Raw genomic sequence first — 24,491 nt, forward strand, 5'->3', positions numbered from 1 at the left:
GACCCGCCTTGCTCGGTGTTGAGGCGGGTACATACCTCTTCAGGATACAACTACAAATTATTTAGCCGAGTATGTTATGTAATTGTTAATAGACAATTTATTCTATTCTAAAATATCATATTTAGCCAAGTATGTTATGTACTTAATACATTAAAATGTAAGATATCAACGTATTTATATTTAAAATTAAAAAATCGTCTATACGACCATATAGCCCTATACGGTCGTATAGGGCTATATGGTCGTATGGACGTATAGGTCTATACGCTCGTATAGGGCTATACGAGGCACTACAAACAATGAACGACAAGCTCCGACACAAACTGATATGATTCAGGTGCTATACGACCTTATAGTTCTATACGAGCCGTATAGAAAAAATAATGGTGTATGAGAATTCAAGATAGTGTGGGAGGATCCTAAACCTAAAAAAATCATATGTGAAAACTTCCAAAATCGCTTTAAAAAGTCCACTTTCTCTTACTTGTATTGTACATTTTTTTTTGCCTTCATATATAACAAATAAAAAGTTAGACGCCGCGGGTCAATGTGGCATAGTATGACTGGATCAACTAATATTTTTTTTGATTTTCTTTAATTCGATAACTAAATGGTTATCCAAGTCGACTCGTCGTGGCAATGTTCGGGACCAACAACGTTTGGGTTTTACCGACCTTAGGTGCCATCACAAATGTAATTGAAACCGCCCAAATTTACATTGACTCGCCGCGTTTTGTTTTAGTTCCAATACCATAACGAAAACGGACCGAATGCCGATCTTTTTTAGTTATGGTATCGTAACGAAGTGGCGGAAGCCAACTGAATTTGCATAGACTCATCTCCTTAACGCCAGAAACCAGTGGTCGGTTTTACCAGCACTTGAGTTTTACCGACCGACACCACCCCCATTGGTCCATCTCCATTTTTGTAACTTTTTTGTTTTATATAGCATGTAACTGAAACTGAGAGAATTCACATCGACGTACCGTTTCAATGCTTGAGTTTTACCAACATGTCTGACGCAACGCGCCGGTTAAAACACTAGTTCAGAAAATCTATTATAAACTTCGTATTCATAATAACTTCTGTTAACACATCCATTACAACATTAGAGAAAACAATCAAGTTCAGTATACATTTTTTTTTGTCATAACAACAAACAATATTTCGTTCCAAAATAAAATGAACATCAAACCAACATAAAAATTATACATGTCAACACATTAAATTAAATTTGAAGGTAATCAGAATTTATGGGCTTAAACATGTGATCGGCATGGGACTCGATGTAGTTCATTTGTTTTACTGGCAAATGCATGTAGACAACCCAATCATTATGATTGGTTGGACTAGGTAATGTCATCACGTAGCAGTCTTGCCTGCCATATGGGACATGACATGATCCAAACACCACTTTGCCCCACCCAAAATCCATCTTGTCCATGATGTGAAACCGTGTTCCCGATGACACCATCACTGACATTTCTTTGCTGGCAAATGCAATTGCTACTAGTGGTTGTGTGCGACGTTCTTCCACCCAGTCGATTACATCCAAGAAATGATCTTTTGTGATGGCTGTTTGCAAGAACTCACGAACATCCGTAGCTATATTGCTTAATGACATCTCCTTCAACTCCTAATGTTTCAAATCAGAGTGAATTAGATTATTAATCATTAAAATGCATACCATCATATAGGTGGTCAAGAGAACATGATATATGTAACTAATACTTTTCAAGCAAATTAACTCTTAAATGAGTTCATTACCTGAGCTCTTTTCAATCCAGATGGCATCGATAAAACATTACCAAAGTGAGAAATCATTAGTTTTTCTTTCTCTTCTCCATCTCCCTCACTCAACCTACTCCGTCCATCTACTGCAAGAGCCACGTTACACATTTTATTGTGATTTCCCGACTCTTCCATGCTCAGTGCAATTATCTTCCACAAGAAAGAGGTGAATGCCTCTAAGTTTTGAGCTCCTTCGGCCATTTTCACTTGCCAACAATTGTAGTTTGTTAAGCTGCTCTCCCTCAATGTAATATACACGGTTAATGAGTACGTGGTCACTATTTATATCGTTTTCGTCAAGGTCTGGCTTTGTTGGTGGTTCAAATAAAGCAAACACGTCATTGATTGATGAATAAGTGGTTGGGCACCTCGGATTGAGAATGGACCTATTAAAAGAGGGTATCATAGATGGGGTTTCAGATCGAGCTAAGTCCGCCCATGATGAAATAAACATGTTGGCTGAGTATCCGTCAGCTGCCCGGTGATCAAACATGCATCCTATCACTATGCCTCCACATTTTAACTCGGTAATCTGCATTTTATGGTAGACAATGCTATTATAATAAGTTGATTCAATTTATATTCATATACTTTATATAAAGTAACTAGATAAAATTACATGGCATTAACGTGACTATTAAAACATTTGAATATTTGATAAATGATCATATGGTTCACGCTGTTACTATAAAACTGTTGGCTATATTATTTTAACTTACATGATTATTAGTACATCAGCCTTTTGGATTTATAATATTGAATAATCATAACATGATTGACACATAATTATAGGTCTAACAATCTCTTTACAAAGCAATGGGAGAATGACAAACATACATGAGTTATATCGTTTGTAGTTACGGTGTGTCTTAGACTATTCACTAAGTAATTTCTCTTTCTTCTATCTAAATAATCGAACCCAATCCAACTTTCACTCCAACACAAACCATTTATTAAAGAAATATGATTAATAATTAATGCTTACTATATAAAAAACATTAGAAATTATGCTTGTAAACAAACCGAACATTTGTGAACTTTTCATGAACAGTTTGGCGGGAAGTTCATTTATGTTCGTTTATTTAATAAACGAACGAACGAACACGAACAAAAAATTTGTGTTCGTTTAATTAAACGAACGAACATGAGCACATGTTCCGTTCGTTAATTTATGTTCATGAACGTTCGTTTATGTTTGTTTATTTATGTTCGTTTATGTTTTAATAGAAAATAATTAAATATTTTTTTGGATAGTTATCTATTTAAAAAGTTTTATATTTGTTAATTTGTGTTCATTTATGTTTGTTTGTGTTCATTTATGTTTATTTATCTTTGTTGAATTATGTTAAACGAACACAAGTGTTCAATTTTAAATAAACAAACAAAAACTTAAATATTCGTTCGATTAAGCATTCGTTTCTGTTTAAAGTTAAATGAACGAACACTAACATACCCTTGTTCATGTTCGTTCGAATTTTTTACATGCTTTTATTATTCACGTTGATGAATATATCGGTCTCAATTTCTAGACTTTGCCGGTTTTATTTGTGTTCGTTTGTGTTCGTGAACCGTTCGTAAACACATTCATTTCCTTAATAAACGAACACGAACATAAAATCTCGTTCGGTAAGTGTTCGTGAACCGTTTATGAAAAAATTATTTCATTAACAAACGAACATGAACAAGGTCTTGTTCTTGTTCGTTTGGTTTGTTTACAGCCCTATTAGAAATACTAAAAAGGACATACATATGAAAAAAAAATTATAATATTAACATGCAGAGCCTTTGTTGTGCTTACAACCTGGTTGAAGACATACTTTATAGTTTTACATATTAAAAAAAAACGTGTTTGTCTTATTAACAAGTGACAACCGGTTACAAAAGAAATCATGTATATAGCTCGCAGTGAAACACATGTATATAGCGGTTGGACTAGCCATTCCCGCAAAATTCTCACATTCTGTCGACGGTTTAAATTAGTTTACCCAAATTTAATGAACTTTGGATCTTAGTTTATTTTTGTTTTTTTTATTGTAAATCACGTGAAAACCATGATTTGCTTTAATACCATAATATAATATAAACTAGCTATTCAGTTTCGGGTTTAATCTATAGTTAAGTTACTTATCTTGTAAGTTTAATACCATTGGATGCATGATTATAGATGTTAACTTTTTTAACGTTTAGTTTTCTTTTATAAACGGCTAATTTTTTTAACCTTTTGAATAAATATATACACTTTTGTCGTTAGACCAAAATAGCTGTTGTTATGATCATACGTAATCACTGTAAAAGATTAGTCATATATTATTTTTAACATGAATATTAAATTCTGTTTTATGTCTTGGACCATTGAAAGAGACAAAGTTCCTTAATCACGTAAAGCTTTGGTTTTGAGTCCCGAAAATTAAATGAAATTTGGGAATATATATATTGCAACATAATTAGTAATAATTAGAAATTACCTGAATGGCTAGCACCCCATGCAGCTTCTTGGGTACTAATTTACCTTCAATGCTCTCATCAGGGTTATGCAAATTGAGCTCCTTAAGCTCCACGTCCGCGACGGCTTCAGTGAAGTCCACACCGCCGTTATTGCAACGAAACTGATTCTCTCCAACCGCTTCATTCCACAGGATCTCGCCAGCAAGTGGGTAGTATAACTTAAGAGCTCGAGATAACGAATCTTTTAGGGATTTCAGAATGTCGGAGAAATTTTCATGTGAGGGTTTCTTGTAGCAAAAGAAAGAACCAACATCAAAAGGTGGCACAAGCAAGTCTAGGTTTGTAAAGGGTAGCCAATGGTCAGTCCATGGTTCTTCTGCATGCACCACTACTTTGTCAATCACCTTCACAAAGAAATAGTTACCATCACTACCCATGTTTTGAAGATAAGAATTAATTGAAAGAGAGATGATTATAATATATAGAAAGGGATGCAGGTTGGTATTAGCAAATGGAAGGTATATATAGTAGTCACATTACCGTGTGGAAGGTCCCTTCATAGCTTCGAATCTTTGTGATTATTAATTTAACTTATATTATTAATTATAAAAACTATAAGCAATCATATTATATAAAGCTACTTGACATATTAATATTCGTTTCCTTAGGTTGACTAATTCTATGCGTGACATATTAAATATTCATTTGATAGTTGATGTGGTAATTTCCTCTGTACAAACTACATCATCGCAACTAAATTCTTTGCTGGTTTAAAAAAGAAATAAAAAAAAATCCACACATTGTTGCTATTAACATTTAACAAAATAGTTTTTAACAATCATGCTTATAGAGAAACTTTTATCACCAACCAATAGTTTTAAACTTTAAACTTAAATGTTATATGACTTAGTCTGCATTTCCCTAGATTTATCCACTTTGTCTTACCTATTGTGATCACTTCTATATGTTTGTATGTATAGTAATTAATTAGTTAATTTATGTTGGTTGTCTCATGTTTAGGAATATGGTGACCATTTCAATTGCGAATTGTTTATTATTGATCCAATATGCGCCTTTAGTTCGATTATATATCAACTACTAATATATATTATTTTGAACAAGTTTTAGTATCAAGTATAATTTTCTTTCGTTAGACATTTTGTAAATCGTGCTGCTTTACATGATAAACTATAGGATAGTTGCAGGGGCGATGTTGGGTGTCCGTTTGAGTGGTTGAGAGGTCTAAAAAGATAGTGTCGAAACACGAAACGAATCTAACCTGATCCATGACGATGTTTCCATGGATTTTCGAGATGAACGAACCACGTCTTGATCTTCTTTTCCAAGGTTGCGGCTGTGACCTGCAACTGTGAGACCTGCGATGGCTTTTCTGGGGGTGTGGAGGTGACTGCTAAGATATCCTGAGGATTTCTTGTTCACAGACACAAAAAGCGGTGGTGGCTCTTATTGAGCATGACCCCATGATAAGGAGGTGGAGACCTCCTTATATAGAGTCTCATGGCCACCATCATGGTACCCTAATGGGCCTAGCCCAGTTAGGGTTACCTCCACAAAACCCCTCGGCCCAATAACATTGTATTAGTCCATGCGATGAAATAGGCCAAACATAATAGATTTAGGGTCGTAGAACCGGGTTTTAGTACCATATCCCTACAGATAGGTCTTGAATTTTCTTGCATTATAGAAATTACTACTTTTTCTTTCTGTATAAAATATTCTTTAACAAGTTAATCGTACTATAACGACATGACTAACACCATATATATTTTTGGATTACCAACGTGTAGGTCCCAATTCGGATGGATCTAACAACTTTTTTGGATCAACCTAACTTAGTGCTAGCGGAAATCACACTAAGCAACCAAGAGGTCTCGGATGTTGAATTTATTTTCGGTTATAGAAAGGTGAGTGATAGAGTGAGAGAGAGAGAGCCGAGAGATAAGTAGAGAGAAAGAGATAAAATTGCCAAAAATCTTAGTTTCTCATGGCATGCACCCTATTTATAGGGAGGCATGCATGAGAAGCATATTTCATATACACTAAGGCCCAATGGGCTTCTTTACAATGGACCGTGGCCCAACTACGTACAAAATGACCTATCGGCCCAAATACACAACCGAATCAATACAAAAGACTAAATATACAAAACGGGGCCTAACAATCTCCCTCTAGTCTTTAGTATTGGAACCCGTCGGTGTCATATACCAAGCATTCGTCCTCGGTTAGTGGAAGTTCAACAAGTCTACGCACGAACTTGTTGAAGGCTTCCACTATCCGGTCGGTATTTTGACGTCCCAAATCCTCGACGGTTCCCAGCGACTTGTTGTAGAGCTTCTTCACATCTTCAATGTGTAATCCCATAAGCTCATGCTCGTCAAACATTCTGATCTCGTGCATATCACGACAGTGAATGACGGCCTCCCCGGTTGTGTTGTTGAACTCCCAATCGATGAAATCTCGGAGAGTGTTGGGAAGATAAGGCTCGCCATGATAAATCTCGTGACAATCTTTCGGCGCCTTGTATCTCCACATCGTGCGAGGCTCTCCGGTAGCCGGGTTTATTTCTTTTGGGTTCTTGTACTTGCGACCCTTATTCGGCTCGAAGTCCTTGTAGTTGACTCTCAATTTTTGATGCTGTAGATAAGTCGGGACCCAACTTTCCAGCGTACTTCCAACAGCACCATAACCTAGAGCTTTCTTTAGATAGTTCAGATCAAGCTCAGGTAAAGTCTTCATCTCGTAATGACTGAGATAGATGAGGTCCCCGCTGTAACGTCTGATGGCCCAAACGCTATTCCGCTGATCGTACCTTGCGGATACGATCAGTGAGTCGTCATGATACGGATAGTTGAGCACGCGGGCAGACGCACAGCTTGAGACAATGTGCGTCTTTCGTTTCTTCTTTGGCGGATGGTCAATGACAGGATCGGTTGCAGGAGCCTCTGAAGCTTGAGCGGGAGGAGTATCCGGATTTGGCGAGTAGTTAATGTCATCGTCTTGTTCATTTACTGCCTCCTCCGTTCCCGTTCTCTCGATGAATTCCTCAAAGCTCATACCTGCATTAATAAAATCATCGATCACACCTGTATTGTCAGTCGGAGAGATGATATCTTTATACAAGCTCTCAAGTAGCGAGTCATCCTCTCTGACTTTGCTGGCTGAACCGGGGTTAGCAGGGTCTTGAGCATCGTGTTGAGAGTGTGGAGGTGATTGAGTGTTATCTCCACCTCCAACTCCTGCCGCCCCGGCCCCTCCATCACCACCACCACCGTTGCCACCATCACTATTATCGTCATCAAAGCTGTCGTGTACATCATCATCTCCGTCATCTTCTTCATCATCAACATCATCTTCTTCATCACCATCATAACCACCACCAAAACCGCTAGATTGCCCGCCCTGTTGTACTAACCTACCAACAGTCGTCTCTCCTTCAGACACAACAGCATGTACGCCCCGCACGGTCACAGAAGGACCCGCTGCAGGTTGTGAACCACCAACTTGAGAAGTCTCACCAGACCTTCTCCAAGTTCCAAAAACAGCGTCAAGCCTATCCTCCAGACCATGAAATTCGTCTTCTTGAATGCCAATGAGGTCTGAGGCCGCCTGGTACTTGCTCACCATATCTTCGTTAGTCTTGAGCTGTAGCTCATTCAGACGGTCTTGTTCCTTGATCCTTTCTTTTATGGCCTCCATTTCTGCTCTGAGCGTATCGAGAGAGGTGGAGGAAGCAAGTAGATTTTCCAAATTAGCAACTCTTGAGTTTGTAGCCTCCTTTTCAACATCCCACCTTCTCGTAGCATCTCCAATCTTCTTGTTTACGCTTGATCTGAGAGCGCTAGCACTTGGTAAGTCTCTTTCAAGTGTAGCTAGTCTATCTCCAAGTCTAGTGTGATCTGCTCTCAGATTAGCGTTCTCAGAGGCCTCATGATTCATCAACGCTTGTAGATTCTGGATTCGGGTGTGGAAGGTGTTTGTCAACAATCTTTGGTTTTCGGCAAGAGCGTCACTTACCTCCTTCTGCTCTTCCAACACCCTTATCCTATCTCTCAGGGCCGCCTTTTCTGCCTCATCCTCCAACGCTTTCTGCTTCATATCCTTGATGAACTTGAGGAGCACCATTTCTCTTTCTGCCCCTTTTGCGTTTGATTCCTCCAGTGCGACGATCCTATCGAGGATAGGATCAACGTACACTGGAGGTGTCGAAGGCATCCCTCGGGAGATGGGTTTGGGTGAGATAATGGTGGATGGTGGGGTGGTGGTTGTTATGTGTGGTGAGGTTGTTGGCAAAGTTAAGGTGATGGCTTGAGTAAGGATTGGTGGAGTTATAGTGGTGGGTGGAGTTAGTTTTATTGTAGATGGTGTGACGGTTTGAGTTGGGGAAGTAAGGATGGTTTTGCTCCATAAGCTTGTTGTTTGTATTGGGGAGCTAAAAACTGATGAAGTGAATATGGATGAGGTTGGTTGGGTATGTGGTGTTGAGGCTTGAGTTGGCTTAGGTTGGGTTTGTTGTGGTGGTGAGTGTGCTAAGGAAGGTATTTGGGGTAGAAATGTTGAAATTGGTTGGTCTGTTGGTGAGGGTTCGGGTGAGGATTCTGGTGAGTCATAAAGTAGGGTCTTAGTTTTCTTGGCTTTGGTTTTCTTTCTGGATTTTGGTGGCTTGAAGGCAGGGATTTGTATTTTGGTTACATCTTGTGTTTTGAGGGCTTGGGCCAGGGCTTCTTTGGTTATTTTTGGTTGGTCGTAGGGCTTGTCTTGTGAGGGAGACTTGACATGAGACTTGGTTGACATCTGGGAATCTCCAAGTCTCCTCAAGCGCTTCAGGGGCGGCAGGTCTTCTTCCTCCTCTTCAAGTTCTATCAATTTGCCCTTTTCAACCACTTTCCTCTTTAGATCATGCTTGGCCTTTGTTCGATCCTCGGCCAGCTCATCTGATGAATCTTGTTCACCTTCAATTTCATGTTCTTCATCACCTTCACCTTCACCAGACGCCTCTTTCCCAGCAGGCTCTGTCTCTTCAAATAAACCAAATTTAGGCCCAGGTCGTGGTCCCGTATATTGATGACCTCTGCCCTTGGTGCTCAACAACACACCAAAAACTGACACCTTGATCTCGTGTACATGTAATGGCTCGGGGTGTAACTTCTTGTCCTTTGCCTTCTTGAATCCCGGCTTTTGAACATCTGGAATCATATCATCTAATAACAGCTGCACGAATCTCGGGTACATCAACCATGTAGCTTCGCTCTTGATGTTCGCAAGCATGCACAAAAATATCCGTCTTGAGTAGTTGAACTTCTCCTTGTTGGTCAATGCGGACATAATACGAACCCAGTCCGTACTCATGCTATCAAATCCACCTCGAATGTCTGTGAAACAATGAGTGACAATATGGAAGAGAAATCTCCAACATGGTGACAGATGAGTCTTCTCTAAACTCCTCCATTCTATGTCGTACCCCATCTGAGCAATGTAACCTTCCAGCTTCTTTTTGTTTCCTCTCTCATACTTGTAATTTGGTTGGTCAGCAATCTTTAATACTCTTCGTATATCTGCTTCTGTGATGGTTAATTCCTTTCTTGCAACCGTTGTTGTGAATGACAGAGAATCGTCTGCAATCCTGGCGAACGCCCAGAAGTCTAAAACCCACTTGTAGTAAATGGCTGGATTTGCAGTGGTAGCATAGTCAAGGGGTGATTGTCTGAGCCCCTTGACCATAAGAGTGAACACCTTATCAGCCTTTGTCTTAGGCAACTCGAGCGCACAGAAGTTGTTATGACCCTGAAATTAAGAGTCAAGAGATCATGAGAATCATCATTAAGACAAAACAAAACAAAACAAACAAGATATGTACACAGGCATTAAGTATTTACATATTAGATAAATTAGATTCAATACTATCATTATGTACATTTTAGATTTAATAAGTTAATAAGTTAATTTTAGTCAATCTATAAGTTAATTAGTTCATAATGTACAAAGATCAAGTTTAAAATAGTCCACTAGACCAAACAGTTTATTAGTTCAAAAACAGTTCATTGGCAGTTAGTTTGAGACTCTGAAAATTTTGCTAAGTGTGGGTTTTTCGCATGAGACCTTGTTTCGCTTCGCATGAGGTCAAGTGATGTTTCGCTTCGCATGGGGCCAAGCGAAGCGAAACAGAAAGGTGTTTCGCTTCGCATGGGGTCAAGCGAAGCGAAACAAAAAGGTGTTTCGCTTTGCATGGGTCAAGGGAAGCGAAAGACCCTTTCATGCGAAAACCTGTACTTAGCCCCTTTTGATCCTCCCATTTCTTTACTCAGGGTCGCCTAGATGCGAATCAGGTTCCTGGAAAGTTTGAACTTGAATCTCTTTTGTTTACTTGGTCAATTTGTCCTTAGATCATTTGAACAAAAACCTAAATCTACAAACTTTATACAACAACCCTAATTCTAATAAATAATGATGATAATCAAGATCAATAAGTCCAACAACAGATTATTCACAACATATGAATGAATCTCATACGAAGATCAATCATGGATCAATCCGTCGGTTCATATGAACCGTCGTCTCGATCCATGAGAACCCAGAAACATGAAGATGAAATGATTTATGGTATTCTGATGTCATACCAAGGGTGGATACTCAGGATTCAATGGCATGTTTGTGATTATGAGGGCCGGATTCTTTGAAAAGTAGATGAAGATTAGGGTTTGAGAGTTTGAAGATGTGAGAGAGAAGAGAGTAAAAGTAAAAAATGTTTGGTGAATAGTGAAAGATATTTTAGGTTTCCCTTATATATAGGGTCAGCTTATCTCGCGATAAGGTCAAAACATCGTGAGTATTCACAGAAAATACACTCTCAGTCCTCGGTCTTTAAAACAATTTGCATTTTCAAACCCGAAAAACATTTACCCACCGAATCCAGACACTCGATTGTTTATAATATTTTCTTTTGTTGGTCCTTCCCAGAAAATAAGATTGAAGTTCAAGTCTATAAGACTGGAAAATAAAGAACTGTTCAAGATCCAATCTGGTTCAAGATCCTGGATCAAGACAAGTACTAAGTTTCAAGAAATAAAGACGAAGCAAAGAACTTGACGAAGGTTCCTCGACATACTCAATCCTAGAGGGAGATTGTAGGGTCAATATTCTGTATTGTTTTTAGGATTGTATATGTCGTTTTAGTTTGCTTTTAGTCGGTGTAATACGTACTCGGTACGTTTAGTTTGTACGTTTATTTTGTAAGTTTTGGAGAAATGGGGACCCTATAAAAGGTTACCTACCCATTTCTCCACAACCAACTCTTTCACAACTCTTAGAAACAAAAAGAATTTCTCTCTCTCTCTCTATCTTCTTCTTCTTTCTTTCAAGCAAATAAACCAAACAAACTAAGATACGAGATCCGAGTGTCGTTGGTGATTTCCGCTAACCAACAACACGGATTGATCCGAGTCAAGTCTTGAGATCCATTTAGAGGACCTACAAGTCTTGAGATCCTTTCGGATCCAACTTCTCGAACGCCTTAGAAATAACAAGCTTTGAACACGGTTAAACAAGACGAAACCCGAACAAATTTGACTTTCTTCAGTTTAGTCAACTCGAAAAATAAATGACTTACACGGCATGAACCGACTCCACGTGATTAGATGAAGGCTTATACATAGTAGATAGATCATGTGGACTTAATAACCTCATATGCAGGCCCATACTCCAGAGCCCAAGTAACTAGCCATTTTTTTTAAACAAGCCCAACATTTAATTAAAATAACCTATTGCATGACAAACCCTTGCATCATCCCTATCCAGCCGCCGATCAACATTACTGGAGCTGCTTTCGCCGGAAAGACATTCCGGCAGCCGTCATCCATCACCAAAACACACGCCCAGCTCAAATCCGTCATAGACACCGCCGGAAACACCTGCGGTATCACCTCCAATGTAAACCGAACAGGGTTTGCACATTCGGCTAACGACAATGGAATTTAAACCCGCAACAAGTCGATTTTCTTCTTCTTACCACACACAAACACACCAAAACCCTTGTCTTCCCATAGTGGGGTAGTGTCATGCATCTCCAAGGGTCGGAAACGGCTATGGCTCTTCCATGGTCCGACCTCAAGGCACTCATGATGAAGAAGTTTTGTCCCAAACACGAACTTCAAAAGCTTGAGGAGGAATTTTGGAACCTCAAGCAAGATAGTGGTGATAACGCCGCTTACTCACTCCGTTTCCACGAGTTGAGCATTCTCGTCCCTCATTTGGTTACCCCGGCTGAGCGTGAGCTTGACAAATACATTGGGGGTTTACCTATGCAAATCCGGGACTCAGTCATGAGTAGCAAACCCGTGAATCTTGAGGATGCCATTACTCTAGCCGGTGCGCTATCGGAGAATCATGTGAAAGCGGGTACCCTAACCCTCAAGTAACCAAACGAAAAAGCCAAACCCGAGCCCGCACCACAAGCCAAGGTTGAACCCGCACCACAAGCCATTAACTACTCCAACTCTTCCCGTCACAACAATAACAACAACAAGAAGAAACCCAAAACCAACTACCGAAACTATGCCGTTACCCAACCCCAACCTCAACAACAAACCCAAATTCCACCCCGAACCCGAAAACCCTATACCGGTACCGCCCCACTATGCAACATTTGCCAACTCCATCACCCACCAAACATGCCTTGTCACCATTGTACCATTTTAACCGACTTGGTCATCTCAACACCACATGCCGATCCGCACAACGAACCCAACCTAACCAACCAAACCAACCAAGAACTTTTCCCCAAAATACTCAACACCGATATGCACCTTACCCACCAAACCAACCTCAACAACCCCGAGCTTGCTACAATTGCGGTGACCCTAACCATTTCCGCAACAATTGTCCTCGCCTCATCCTTACTAACCAAACCATGACCGCACCTTACTACCAAACTCAAGCTTACCAAGTTCAAACCTACCAACCTCAATTTTCCCAACATAATGCACCACTCATCCAACCCATCCAAGCCATACAAGCACCACCTCCTCCACCACCGCAAGCACCTCAAGTCAACCAAGGCAATCAAGGACGAGTTTTCATGATGAATGTTAATCAAGCTTAAGCGGCAAACGATGTTGTGAATGGTATGTTTTTAGTGAACCAACATTTGGCTTCCATTTTATTTGATACGGGTGCCGATAGAAGTTTCATTTCTTTGAAATTTGAGTCAAAAATTGCCGTGTCTCGAACCAAGCTTTCCCGGTCGTTTTCTGTTGAAGTCGCCAATGGGAACTCCATCACCATAAATTCCGTCGTCTGCGATTGTACTCCCGTTCTTGCTAACCATAAATTCTCCATCGATCTCATCCCGATGCAAATGGGAAGTTTCGATGTCATAGTAGGCATGGATTGGTTATCTTTGCACCGTGCCGAAGTTGTTTGCTTCTATAAATTCATTCGCATTCCGCTTGTTAACGGTAAAATCCTTAAGGTCTTCGGAAAAGCTACTTCGAGAAGGCTTAATCTCATGTCGTGCTCTCAATCGCAAAAATACTTACGCCAAAAGTATGCTCCGCTCCTGGCTCTCTTGGCGACAAAAGACAAAAAGGAAAGGAAAATCCAAGATATTTCTATTGTTCGTGATTTCCTCGATGTCTTTCCCGACGATGTCACTGGTCTTCCACCCGTTCGTCCGATTGAATTTCGAATCGATCTTGTGCCCGGCGCGATGCCTGTGGCCAAGGCTCCTTACCTTCTAGCCCCATCAGAAATGCAAGAATTATCGAACCAACTCGAAGAACTTTCCAATAAAGGTTTCATTCGTCCTAGCTCTTCTCCTTGGGGCGCTCCTGTTCTCTTCGTGAAAAAGAAGGATGGTTCGTTTCGTATGTGTATCGATTATAGGGAACTTAACAAACTCACCATTAAAAATCGTTATCCCTTGCCACGAATCGACGACCTATTCGACCAACTTCAAGGCGCAACTTGCTTCTCCAAAATCGATCTTCGATCAGGTTATCATCAATTGCGTGTTCGCGAAGAAGACATTCCAAAAACCGCTTTCCGTACTCGATATAGACATTTCGAATTTTTGGTTATGCCCTTCGGGTAAACAAATGCACCTGCGGTGTTTATGGACCTCATGAACCGCGTTTGCAAACCATTCCTCGATAAATTCGTTATTGTCTTTATTGATGACATTCTCATCTTTTCCAAATCCAAAGCCGAACATGAGCATCATTTGCGTTCCATTCTCGAACTTCTTAGAAACGAACGACTTTATGCCAAGTTCTCCAAATGCGAATTTTGGCTGGAGCAAGTTCAATTTTTGGGACATATCGTAAACAACAAAGGTATTCATGTTGATCCTGCTAAAATTGAGGCCGTTAAGGATTGGAAAACTCCAACGACTCCCACGTAAATTCGATCCTTCCTCGGTTTAGCCGGATATTATCGACGTTTCATTCGAAACTTTTCCAAGATCTCTTTGCCTCTTACCTCCCTCACTCATAAAGGAAAACAATTTGATTGGGGTTCGAAGCAAGAAAAAGCCTTTTGTACTCTCAAGGACATGCTTTGCAATGCTCCCATTTTAACCCTTCCCGAGGGGACGACGATTTCGTGATATTTTGCGATGCCTCTCATCAAGGTCTTGGTTGTGTCCTCATGCAACGAGGTCAAGTCATCGCTTACGCATCAAGGCAACTTAAGGTCAATGAGAAGAACTACACGACTCATGATCTCGAACTTGGTGCCGTTGTTTTTTTCGATCTCAAAATCTGGAGACATTACCTTTATGGTACGAAATGTGTGGTTTTTACCGATCATAAAAGCCTTCAACACATTTTTGACCAAAAAGATCTCAATATGAGACAACGATGATGGGCCGAATTACTTAGTGATTACGATTGCGAAATTCGTTACCATCCCGGTAAAGCGAATGTTGTCGCCGACGCCCTAAGTCGAAAGGTTAATGTTAAATCCGTTCTGCTTCTAAGCGTTGTCATTCAAACCGATCTTCAAATTCGAATCTTCCAAGCTCAACGTACCTCCGTTGAAGAAGGTAACATGTATGACGAAATGTCATGTGGAGCCGAACTTCAACTCGAAACCAAACCCGATGGTCTTTTATACTTTCTCAATCGTTTGTGGGTTCCAAATCGCGATGACCTTCATACTTGTATACTCGACGAAGCTCACAATTCTCGGTATTCCGTTCATCCCGGTGCGGATAAGATGTATTTCGATCTTCGTGCTACCTTTTGGTGGCCGGGTATGAAAAAGGACGTAGCGTTATTTATATCTAAATGTCTTACTTGCTCAAAAGTTAAAGCCGAACATCAAAGACCTTTTGGTCTACTCGAGCAACCACCGATAAAAAAAAAGGACCTTTTGTGTTCATTTACATTTATTCATATATGTTCGTTTAACTTTGTTCAGTTATGTTCGTTTAGATTCTAAACAGACGAACATAAACGAACACAAATGTCCATTTTTAAATAAACGAACATGAACATAAATATTTATTCGATTAAATGTTCGTGTCACACCCCGGCTTAAGCGGAAACACCCGAGTGTGACGTACAGATTGCTCAAAACACATGTGACACTATTCAGTGACAATAATATCATTAATTTATTCAAACTTCAAGTACACAAGTTCAAAACAAGAAAGTAACATTTAATAAAGAAAAAGTTCAACAACTTCTCCAATTTATTTTGATAACCTAAGTCTAATGTCTTCATCAAGCTTCAACCTCTAATAATCGTACATGTAACATGTATATAAAAGGTATATTGGTTTTCAATGATCCCAATTATTGTTTTTTGTTCACTACTGGTCCAACTAATGAATTGGCTACTAATGGTCCCAACTTTTAAAGTATTTGTTTCTAACGGTTCGCGGCTAACAGAATCCTAACGTTGTTAGTTTCAGGTCGCCGGAAAAACGGTTTTGGCAGGGAAACTCAATTTTTTTTCCCGAAAACTCAACATTTTCATCCCAAACATCTTGGTAACTTCGTATCGGACCTTTAGGAACCTTTTTCTAGTAAAAGCCCCAATTATTGAGGTCGCCAGAAACCTTAGAACCATCGTTGGAATCGGTTGATGGTGCTCAAGTGGTGGTAGTTGGTTAGCGGTGAGTCAATTGGTGGTGGTTACGGTGTTCAGGTGGTGTTTTCCAGCAACAAATTTGAATTTTCCGGCAAAAAACGTTTTCCCAATGACCTGAACTAACGGCGTTAGGATTCTGTTAGTTGCGGACCATTATCAACAAATACTTTAAAAGTTGGGACCATCAGTAGCCAATTCATTAGTTGAGACCATCAGTGACCAAAAGGCAATAGTTTGGACCATTAAAAACCAATATACCTATATAAAATAAAGTCAACTACTACTTGTTGAGAATCAGACAAGTTTGATACATACGTAAAGAAATTAAAAAATTCTATGAACAGGTGTAAAACGCAATTAAGGTCCTTTCCGGTTGGTAACAGCCAACGTACTAGGATAAACGCACGCAGGGGTCCTTTCCACCTGGTAACAACCAACGGACTCGAATCGAGGGTCCCTTTTCCACTCATAACACGACGGTCCTGAATGCAAGGAGGCGTAAGATCATACTTATTGAAGTCACCACTTGAAATTGAATTAACGCAAGTAAGCAAGTAAACACACAAGTCCATAATACGAATTGTAGTTTGAATAAAGAATAACTAAGTAAATATTTGAATATGATACACATGCTACCCCCAAAATGTAAAAAGTTTAAAAAAAAGGGTGTGGGAAATTCACATTGAAATTAAAGATAAACGAGAAACAAAACCAAAGGTGCATTAAAGAACCCGAAACGATTGAACTTCATGAACTATAATTAAAACAAAAACAAAATCTAACTAATGGGACTTATAAAAGTTAAATTAATTAAATTTTAGGATTATGCATTATTTTAATGTATTTTACTATTTTAAAGTATTTAACATTATAGTATTATTTTTAAGTTTAATGGATTTTAACGTTTTAAATTACTATTTTAATATTATTTGGTTAATAGATTTATCACTAAAATGAGAATTTTATTCTTTACGAAGCACTGGTTTTAAAATATAACTTTATTCTTGAATAGGATTATGCTAGCGTATTATACATATTACCGAAATGGAATTATAAAGTGAACGAAATGGAAATAATATTATCGGGTTGACGAATTTGAAAACTTTGTTTTTAGGTGAAAAGATGAAATATGATTTATAATTAATTTTATTTAATTTAAAATAATTTTTAATAATTTAATTTGATTTATATTAATAGAGAAAAAATGATTTAACAAAAATAAAGACCAAAACGGGCTGATCCGGGTTCAAACCCGAAGATGCCTACATGCTCACACACTAACCATCTGAACCAGTTGTTATTTTATATTAGGAATGAAAATGAATAATATTTATATCAAACATCATGTTCATTATCTTCAACCTCAAAACCCTAAGCTTGAAATCCGATAATCCATTGTTTGTTTAAATTAGATTAGGGGTTTTGTTATGCGGCTTAAAACGATCATAAAACATATATTACTTACTTGTTAATGTTTCAGGAAGATGGCGAACGATGGATGGCCAAAAAACGGACCTTGGATAATTGATTAAGGGTTTCTGAGAGTTTGGTAGATTAAATTGAGGTTTGGGACGAGTTTAGACAAATACTGGGGGTCCTATTTATAAGTCCAATTGGAACGTTTTGACGATTATTGTTTGATTTTGCGTTTGAATATGTACCCGGCGGTTACAGCCTAATTAGACGTGTTTTAGTCGTTGTAACGTGTTAATATTGTAGATTAAGATTTCTGTTACGGTCTATAGGTTATTACCAGTCTTAATTGGGTTTTATGGACTTACGGGCTCGCTGGAAACCGTTTCCGGTCGCCGGATCTTTCGGCCGTAAATACAAATTCTAATAAACATTAACGAATATTAAATGAAACGAAACTTGAGAATATTATATATATATATATAATCAAAAATGAAAATTCGAAATTGGTCGGGTTTTCGGGTTTGAAAAGTAATGAATGTTACAGTTCGTGTTTTTTTAAAACTAAATGAACAAAAACGAGCATGCCCATTGTTCGTGTTCATTTGATTCTTTTACAGGCTTTGATTAATCACATTGATGAATACATCGGTCTCAATATCTAGGCTCTGCCAATTGTATTTGTGTTCGTGAACACATCAATTTCCTTAATAAACGAACACGAACATAAAATCATGTTCGGTAAGTGGTCGTGAACCGTTCATGAACACATTATTTTCTTAACAAACGAACATGAACAAGGCTTTGTTCGTGTTCGTTCGGTTCGGTTACAGCCCTACATAGCGTAAAATCTACCTGTTTTTGACTTAAATCCTAAGTCCCCCCTACGCGCGAACTCGTCCAAGCTTCGCCGCTAGTTATAACAAATGCTACATTTTTATAGGCAAATGCGACTCAGTAGCACATTATTTGAAATACCAAAATTTCAATAATATACAACATCTCAACTACACAAAAGCAATAAGATAAATTGAGCAGATAATCATATATCGCAATCTAACATATATCCAATCTCAAAATAAGAGCGTAATAAAAAGAACCAACATAATTAGAATAAAGTTGCCAATTATAATTATAAAAAAGTAAAGAAAACCTCCTGTCAAAGCACCTGAAGTTATTTATTAGATAGCTTTTCCATAATATTTGGCATTGTAGTTTTAAAGTTTGTTTGCTGGCTACCAAAATATTTTCGTATAGCTTCCAGCTCATCCTTTGAGGAATGGGTTGATCAGTAACCCGTTAACCGTACGTTTATTACATCCTATAGTCATTTCCACTAATATTATACTCAATGGGTAAATGAGTTATTCTTCACTACGTTGGGCCCAAAGAGCAACTATATTGGATGCCAGTGGACATTATGAGACATGTGATGCTCGGTTGTCAGTTAGCCATTGACAAAGACTCCTAAAAAGTATTAAATATCACAAATAAAGGCTACAAGCCTACATATAATTATGAAATATGTTGAGGGTATACCCATCATCTTCCCATAAAAATATCTGAATTGAAACCTCACAGTCAATGTATGCCTAAACCTGAAAAATAAAAGTTAGAAATAAAAATCGACTATTCGGTTTAGGTTTACATAAAAACAAAATTTGAGTCGGTTTCAGCCTTACGTGTAATTAAAACCGAAAGAGCCGAACCATTTGTGACTTATAGATTTTCATTAGAATTTTAAATAATTTATAAAAAAATCAATAAAATAGTATTACCCAAATATTTTACCCCAAATACATAATAATCAATTAACTATTAACAAAAAAGATTTAAATTCATTATGTTGGACCAATCTTTTTATATCAACCGAACTTATAGCCCAAATGACGAAACTAAAACTCTAAACATATAATTTTGGAAAAGGCTGAGGGTAAATCCGTCATTTAAATGTAACAAATATCTGAATTAGAACCTCTCAAGAGAAAAAGAAAGAATCGGAATTGATCGATATATTTCTCGAAACAAACGAAAAGGAAACGAAAGATGAAACCTAAATCATGAATCAACTAAGTCCTCTCGGGGACTTTATTAAGAATAAGAAAGAAGAACCTCATGTAAATACCATGGAATAAGGTTTGATCCTATTCATGGAGTGGCTCCTACGTAAATAAGGAGCTGCGCAGCAGCTACAAAATGGGAATTTGATAGAATATAGAATAACGATATACAAACAAAAACAAATCCCAAAGGTTACAATTTTGAAGATGTAGTACTCATTAGCGAGCTCTTAGTATATGAAGATATTTATACTTCTTTTCATATACGTAAATATGAAATTCAGATTAACCAAGGCCCCGAAAGGGTCACTAATGAAATACCGCATTTAGAAGTCCATTTACTCCGAAATTTAGACAAAAATGGAATTGTAATGCTGGGATCTTGGGTCGAAACAGGTGATATTTTAGTAGGTAAATTAACGCCCCAAATGATGATTCTAACTGATTGATGAATTTTGAGTGGATAGGGTGTTTGGTTATCTTGTAGGACTCCAATCAACAATTAATTTAATTTAATTTATATGATCCCCACCACCCACCAGGCAATTGGTTACTCTATAATAATGAAACCAACTACCTCCCTCTTCATTCTTCCTTTCTAAATCTGGTTGTAATCTCCCAGCTAGAATTATCATATCTTGGTGGTTGTTTTAACCAAGAATATATATTATCTGCAAAAAAGGAAGAAATTAAAATGGAGTTCTCAACATTCAACCCTTCTTGGCACTCCTTTTTCACCTCCCCTCTCCTCTTTCCTTACCCGTTTGTGCCCGAAAACTACGTTCATTGGACTGAAACCCCCGAATCCCACATTTATTCTGCCGACATCCCCGGTACATTCCCTACCCAAACCCATGCATGCATGCATATTATCATATCTTTGTTTCAAATGCTAATTTAACTTAATTGTCTGGTTTCATTTGCATTTACCGGCCTATGTGTTTCTTGATATTAACTTGGTTCATTGGCTAGCGATGTCCGGTTAATTTCTTGGACCAAACCTTGGTTGAATTGCACACAAGAATTAATTCGTTTCCATAATACCCTTGCTGGAAACCAGAAATTAACACCTTTTTGTATGAGATCAGGATTTCTTGATTCTTTTGACCGATCTTAATTAGGGTGGTTTCGTGATGCTTACTTGGTTAATAATTGGCTAATAATGTGAGTTTGGACCAAATCTTGAGTTAAATGGTTTAATTGCACACATGAATTGGTTCCCATGACACCCTCGTTAGAAAGTTCTGTTTGTACAATATCAAGATTTCTTGAGATTTTCGATCTAGATTGTGGGTTCTTGAGATTAACTTGGTTGATTGGCTAAAAATGTTAGTTTTAAGTTCCAAATCTTGAATTAAATGGTTTAATTGCAAACATGAATTGGTTTCCATGATACCCTTTTTAGAAAGTTGTGTTGTATATTATCAAGGTTTCTTGATTTTTTCGATCTCTACTCTGTAGGGGGGTTTCTTGATATTAACTATGTTAATTTGCTAAAAATGTATGCTTTCCAGGACCAAAGCTTGAATTAAATGCTTTAATTGCACACATGAATTGGTTCCCATGACATCCTTGTTATAAAGTTCTGTTTGTATAATATGAAGATTTCTTGATTTATATCTAGGGTGGATTCTTGATATTAACTTGGCTAATTGGCTAATGGCATGCCTGCTTTCTATGATTAAATCCTAAATAAGTTGGTTAAATACTTCAATTGCACACAAGAATTCATTTCGAGACGCCCTTATTTTGTATAACATTAAGATTTCTTGATTCTTTTCTTAATTGGTGGCCTTTTCGATGATCGGTTCGGTTTTCAGAATTGTTTTAAGACACCACTACTAGAAATATTTCCTTTAATACAATACCAAGATTTATGTGCTTTTTTTTCTCAAGAATGATTTCTTGTGCGTTATTGCTTTTTGAACCAAATCTTGAATTAACCGGTTTGAATGGAAATGCGAAGTTATTTCTAAGATACCCTTGATAGAAAATTTATCTTTTTGAATGCAGGTGTTAGGAAAGAGGAGATCTGTGTGGAAGTGGAGGATTCGAGGTATCTTATAATTCGTACTGAATCAGCTGATGTTACGGTGACAATGCCTGGTGGTCGGACCTTTATGAAAAAGTTTAGGCTGCCAGATACTATTGATGTAAATGGGATTTCTGCTTGCTATGAGAATGGGGTGTTGACGGTTACTGTACCAAGATCTTTTGTTAGAAGAGGGTTTTATATCGAACCGGCTGATCTGCCACAACAATCAGAAGTTCTTGCGAGGGCTGCTTGAATCCTTAAGAGTTTAGGATATCTTATGTATAAATTTGATATTTTAAGGTCACCCGGATTCATAAATTATAGGCATTGCTTTGGGGAAATATTGTTGGTGTACAAATATTATTCATTTAGACGTGTAGTGGCCTTGGTACTAAAATCGTTCATCTTATGTAATGAATAATGTGCATTAAAAAACCATCAGAATGTTGATACTTGATATACATATATGATATATATTCTAACTATTATTTTTTTCATCTTCAAAATAAATAAGACCCTAAAGCTTCAAATTAATTTGATTGCTTATTTCTATTATATCATCTATAGCAAAAAATACACACAAGAGCTAGCAATCCGAACCTTATTGACGAGGTTCTAGTTGGGACACAACATGAAAGGGTCACATGAAATTTTGTTTGAATTGACATATTTTTTTCGTCAGTGCGTCGGCAAAAGTTTTGCAGTACTATAAAGCTAGTATACATGTAAAAGTCTATGTCCTTTTAGGATGGTGTCAAATGTTGCTGTCTTGGTGGAGCGGTGGTTTCTCAGCAATATCCGATCTTCACGTATATATGCAAGAATACGAGAAGACAGTTAGCCTCGTCACATATATGGGTTATTTGGTGACAGACCCGACTTGAGACTAAGTATCCAGGATATTTAATGTTAGTAGTAAATTTGAATTTGTATTATTAGTAGTAAACGTCAATAACTAATAAATGTGTATATATGATGTCAGAAAAATATATTATAAAATGAAATACCAAACGTATTTCTATCTTATAGTTAGATAAAAATGTATAGTACAAGCACATTGGTAATTAAGATTAAACTTCGTCGGCCAAGAACCTTAGACCCATCTTCTATGACCCATGCATTCTATTCCTCATGTCTATTTTCTTAGAGCATCTACATCGGGCTCCAAAGCTCAATGCCTGAGCACATATGGTAACATAAGGACGGATAATGCAGGCATGTAACATATGCCACCATTGTGGAGGGGATTGTAAAAAGAAAGCTTGTCACTGCATCCCTTCAACGGACCTCTATTGGGTCTCTCCACCAAGAGCCTTTTTGAAGAAAATAATAAAAAAAGAAGTGGAATAAATAAATAAGAGCATTCTCATCCAACCCTCTATTTTATGTGAGGGATGTTTTTATAATTTAGAGAGTGATTTTGGGTGTTGTAAATGAAGAGTTTTTATATTTTAGAAAAAATAGTGACTTTTCTGTATATTTGAAAAGCTACTGTTCATCCTCTATAATTTGTTAATATTATTTGAAAGTGGTTGTGAGTGGGAAAAAGAGAAAAGTTAATAAAAAAGGTAAAAAAAATATTATCTAATTGAAATAGAGAGAGAAAATATAGTGAGTTTTAGTGTAATTTTTGATTTAGGGATAAAGAGTAGGATGGAAATGCTAAGGGCCATAAATAAACCACAAATTTAGCCGTCTTGAAGGATATTTTATAATTATGTTAACAATTTAACTATTTTGTGTTTAAATAATATTGTAATTTCTTTATGTAATATTTTATTTTATATTTATGTTACGTCTATTTTATAATTATGTTAACAATTTAACTATTTAGTGTTTAAATAATATATATTATATTTAAACATATATGAAATATAAAAAACAAATATGTTATGAAAAGTATGCGATGATATGACAGTTTCTTCCACAACAATAACAACCACCTTTTAAATTGCTCACCCTTTCCAATTTGAACTGGGCATTGATGCGCTTCAGTTCATTATCTAATATGGTCCAACTGGTTGGCCTGGTTTTCCAAATATGAGTAGAGGTCACGATAATGACACAAGAAAATTTAAGCATGAGAACGACATCATGACATATATATTGCTTAGCATGCTAGTTGTTCAACTTGTCAATTTTGGCCATTAAACAAGACTATTTTATACGTAATTATTAATATAAGTCATATAACGATGTGTATGTACATATTTTAAGCATCAGAAAACGACATCCTAACATATATTCTTGCCTTGGTTCAGTAGTTGAACTTGTTTTGGGTAGTTGGGCATTAAAACAAGATTATCTTATGTAATTTTTAACAAATATTTATTATCAAACTCGTCATCGAAAGATGCTCTTTATTTCCTTAATTGCTTACTATATTGTCATTGTAATAAATCTCTATATAAAATTTATAATCGATCAAATAGTTAGTTAACAACGAAATATGACTTAACTTTTGGATGATTATTTAAAATGTTTATTTGTGAGATGATTAACACACCTTTAATAGTCTAGTGTCTCCTTAGAATTATAATCAGTATTATCCAAAATTTTCCATAAACGGACAGCCAAACAACAGTAAAGCAACAAGAGTATGTACTATATATACAATTATATCTCTCATCACTACCTTG

General features: G+C 37.4%; 1 protein-coding gene and 1 pseudogene across 2 annotated transcripts; one reads left to right on the forward strand and one right to left on the reverse strand.

Annotated features, from left to right (window-relative positions):
• Window positions 1-1,228: 1,228 nt before the first annotated feature.
• On the reverse strand, window positions 1,229-4,673 carry LOC143533290 (coniferyl alcohol acyltransferase pseudogene; annotated as a pseudogene). The gene is made up of 3 exons (XR_013135325.1): window positions 4,257-4,673; window positions 1,768-2,323; window positions 1,229-1,636 (listed from the first exon to the last, which is right to left on the reverse strand). The product of XR_013135325.1 is annotated as a coniferyl alcohol acyltransferase pseudogene (transcript).
• Window positions 4,674-20,472: 15,799 nt separating this feature from the next.
• Window positions 20,473-22,105, forward strand: LOC143533291 (15.4 kDa class V heat shock protein-like). Its single transcript, XM_077028121.1, has 2 exons — window positions 20,473-20,650; window positions 21,831-22,105. Exons 1-2 carry the CDS (start codon window positions 20,512-20,514, stop codon window positions 22,103-22,105), a joined length of 414 nt encoding a protein of 137 aa, XP_076884236.1. The 5' UTR covers window positions 20,473-20,511.
• The last annotated feature ends 2,386 nt before the right edge of the window (window positions 22,106-24,491 follow it).

Source organism: Bidens hawaiensis, unplaced genomic scaffold (assembly GCF_021521415.1).
Source record: "Bidens hawaiensis isolate Kalapana, Puna unplaced genomic scaffold, B.hawaiensis_p1.1 tig00009659_1, whole genome shotgun sequence".
Classification (NCBI taxonomy): Eukaryota; Viridiplantae; Streptophyta; class Magnoliopsida; order Asterales; family Asteraceae; genus Bidens; species Bidens hawaiensis.